The sequence below is a fragment of the Pteropus vampyrus genome, unplaced genomic scaffold, assembly GCF_000151845.1.
Source record: "Pteropus vampyrus isolate Shadow unplaced genomic scaffold, Pvam_2.0 Scaffold217, whole genome shotgun sequence".
NCBI lineage: Eukaryota > Metazoa > Chordata > Mammalia > Chiroptera > Pteropodidae > Pteropus > Pteropus vampyrus.
In genome coordinates, this window is record NW_011888998.1 from 1 (window position 1) to 3527 (window position 3527).

At 45.3% G+C, this 3527-nt stretch overlaps 1 protein-coding gene across 1 annotated transcript in view; it reads left to right on the plus strand.

Annotated features, from left to right (window-relative positions):
- Positions 1 to 1458: 1458 nt before the first annotated feature.
- EIF2D (eukaryotic translation initiation factor 2D) overlaps positions 1459 to 3527 on the plus strand; it is an 18540-nt gene continuing 16471 nt past the window's right edge. The window contains exons 1-2 of the mRNA XM_011372954.2: positions 1459 to 1736; positions 2633 to 2823. Of these exons, the coding sequence (XP_011371256.1) occupies positions 1681 to 1736; positions 2633 to 2823 (247 nt within the window). The 5' untranslated portion in view covers positions 1459 to 1680. The remainder of the gene's footprint in view (positions 1737 to 2632; positions 2824 to 3527) is intronic.

Consider the following 3527-nt stretch of genomic DNA (forward strand, 5'->3'; position numbering starts at 1 on the left):
GGCAATTCTGTAGCTCAGACCCAAGAGTGTGGAAGAGTCCTGTGGGGCTGCACCGGAGCTGCAAAAGGAAGGCTAAGGAATCCTGGTTTGCTGGACTCCAGGTTCAGCCAGCTTACCTGCTAATGAGGCCACTCGGGAGGGAACAGGAAGATTTGTGATTCACGCAGAGAAAGTGGGATGGTGGCCAACTAAGTAAGGGGGAGGGCTGTCCTGATGAAAAATCCCCTTGGGTTTTGTCTTCTACTCACCATTATTTCAAGGCTGATAATGGGAGTTTCATTTTTTCTTATTCAAGACATCTAGAATCATCAAGAAGTGTAGAGGGGCCCAAGTTGGGGCTGGCACCTCAGCCACATTAGGGGTCCCTCCAAGACTGGTGGTGGGCAGACACTGTGGGAGGCCTAATCTTTGGACAGTCAGTGGTATTCTCCTTTCTGCAGATGTGTCATTGAATCAAGCAATTTGGATTTTTTCTTTCTTTGTAGTTGGACACTCTGTTCTGAAGTTTTCATATGCAAAATTTAATTTAGCAGTGGCGAGGACACAGGTGTAAATCCTTGCTTCCAGGGTGCACAGCTGTCCCTCATCCCTGTCTGAGACTGATTATTTTTCCTTTTAAAAATTTTTTTTACTAATATCTACTATTTATTGGACATTTACAAAGCACTGTAAATGCTTTGTAAATGTACCACATACATTATCTCATGGAAGCACTAGGAGTAGGTACGACATCCACATCTCACAGAGAAGTTTCCGAAAGAATAAGCCATTGGGCCATGATCACACTGCTAGAGAGAAGCCAAACCCTCATTTGATACTAAGCTATCTCACACACTTTTTAATAAGCAATGCATGTTAATAAACTCATAAGGAACATATTAACTTTGGAAACATCCCCCCCAAATAATCCCTATACCCAAAATGTAATACAAATGGCCAAAAATATTTTAAAATAGTACATTTGAAGATCATTTACAGTTTTTTTACTCTTAACAAGAGGGGCAAATCTAGGATAAGAGTGGATTTCCTGTTATTGTTATCACCCCATGTAAATTAAAAAAACAGGAAAAAGGAAACTTAGAGCAAGTCCTAGATGAGGCCTTTACTGTGCAATAAAATGTAAAGATTTAATTTTAGAAAAAAAACCCTTAAGAAAAACATTTAAGAAGCCTGCAAGTTTAATAAAACACAGGCGTTCAATTAATTTTGTAGAACTGAATTAAATTGAATGGAACGGGAGCGGGCAGAACTCGTACTTAACGCACTTCAACGCAGATGGAGTAGAAATGAACGTAACTGTCGTCGGCAGGGGCGGGTCACTATAGACAGGAAGGCTCAAGCCGCTCACGCAGGCGCAGATCCGGGTAGTCGGGGGGGGGGGCGGGCAGCAGGGGTGGGGCGTCGCCCCTTCTCCGCGCGTAAGAGTAGGCCTCGCCCCGCCCTGCTTTAGTTCCAGGTCTTGCCACTAGGGGCGGCCGCGGTCTCCGCAGCAGCAACAGCGGCGAAGCTGCGCGGCCTGGGTTTCCAGCCGGGCCCATTTCCCAGCCGGGCCCATTTCCCAGCCGGGCCCCAGCATGGCTGCCCCCAAGGCTGCGGTTTCGGAAGAAGCCGCGCTCTCGTTTTCCTGACAGCCCCTAGCTTCTGTGCTCTTCTTTTCTTCCTCAGGCCACTCCAGCAGACATGTTTGCCAAGGCCTTTCGGGTCAAGTCCAACACGGCCATCAAGGGGTCGGACAGGTGAGAGAGAGAAGGTCTATTCCGCCTACGAAGGCACCCAGATATCTCTCAAACCCGGTTGGTCCGTACCCCCTCTCTAGGCTGGGTCAGCCGACCTGGGGTGGAGGCCGAGGGGTATAGTCGCGGAAAGGGATAAGGGTGAGTTAGACACATTTTGAGGGTGAACGTGAAAGGGAGGCCTGAATTCTCTCGCAGACAGTCTTTTGGATGTTCTAGTGAGTTTAAAAGAAAACGTAATTCGTCTTTTGGATACTCTCGCGAGTTTAAAAGGAAACATAATTCAATCACTTATAGACTACAGTCTATTTAAGGTGTTGTGGAGGATGCAAAAATGAAACACAGGGTCCCTGTCCTCCAAAGAGCTTAGAGTCTCTTGGGAGAGATCAGACGGAGCACGCAGAACTACAAGTTTCCCCAAAAAAGTGTGTAGTGATTACTTTTGACAGGTGAGACTGAAGGAGATTGAAGAGGGAGAGGATAAGGCACATGTGGTAAGAACTGTATCTGTTTGACGGGACTGTTGCAAATGCAGATATCACGTCAGCAGTTTTAGAACCAGTGTTCTCTGGTTGTCATTCTTGGTGCCCTGGTATATCTGTTAAATCATAAGCTGACAGATTTACCAAGCATATATGAGAAGGGAGTGGGTCCCAAGGCTAGGCATGGAGTCAGGAAGGTAGAGCTGAGTTCCCAACATCAGGCTACTTTGGGTTGTTCACTGGGTCTCAGGACATGCCCCAGGAACATGTGAAAATAAATGAGACATTAGATGTTTTGGAAGAGTGTGTGCGAATAGAGCATCATAAATCAGACAGTCTTTTTTATAGTGAGTCTTCAGTATTTATTAAAATCCATCCTGGCAGCATTCATACCAGGTACTGGTGTGCTTTCTGCAGGAGAAAGCTTCGGGCTGACGTGACAGCTGCTTTCCCCGCCCTTGGAACCGATCAAGTCTCTGAGTTAGTACCTGGAAAGGAGGAGCTCAATATTGTGAAGTTGTATGCTCACAGAGGGGATGCAGTAATTGTGTACGTGAGTGGTGGTAACCCCATCCTATTTGAACTGGAGAAAAATCTATATCCGACAGGTATGGCAGTAGGATGGAGATAGCCGTTACTATAATCCTTGCCTAATATCTGTTTCTCCTTATTTCTTCCATTAACCTGTCTTCCTTAAAACAAACAAGTTGAAAATCTCCCAATACCATCCTTAAGGATTTTTTTGCACCTAATGTCCCTAGAATTGGGTCTTTCAAGAGCAAAACTGCTATAGGGGGGTGGGGGTGGAAAGGGCTAACAGAGAAGGAGAGTGATTGCCAAGTAAAGTTCTGAAATGAAGGAACAATAATTTAGAGTGGGTTAATTAGGGATGGAGCAGAAGTCTTGAAAAGGGTGGAATTTCAGGGCATGTAAAAAAATGTTTCTTAAAACAATCAGTAGAAGGATTTTCTTAAGATACCAAAGAGATATGTTATAGGGAAGAAGCTGGGCATACCGAGTTGTCTTAGTGATGTCCTTCAGTAGAGATAGCTCAGGAGTCTTTCTTAGGCTCTGCCTGGCTCTCAGGATTCTTTGCTTTCTGTCACAGATTGCAGAGACTCAGTGTCTGTTACTCTTTTCCGTAGCTACTGACACCTACTTTGTCACTTGGGGCTTTTCTTTCTCTAAACTTGGCTGCAACAGTGTATTGCAGTCTCCTTATGCTACTCCTACCCAACCCCCACTCTGCTGCTGTACAGATCTAGGGTTTTATTGCTAATCCTATAGAAACAGGGAATAGAAATAATAAACA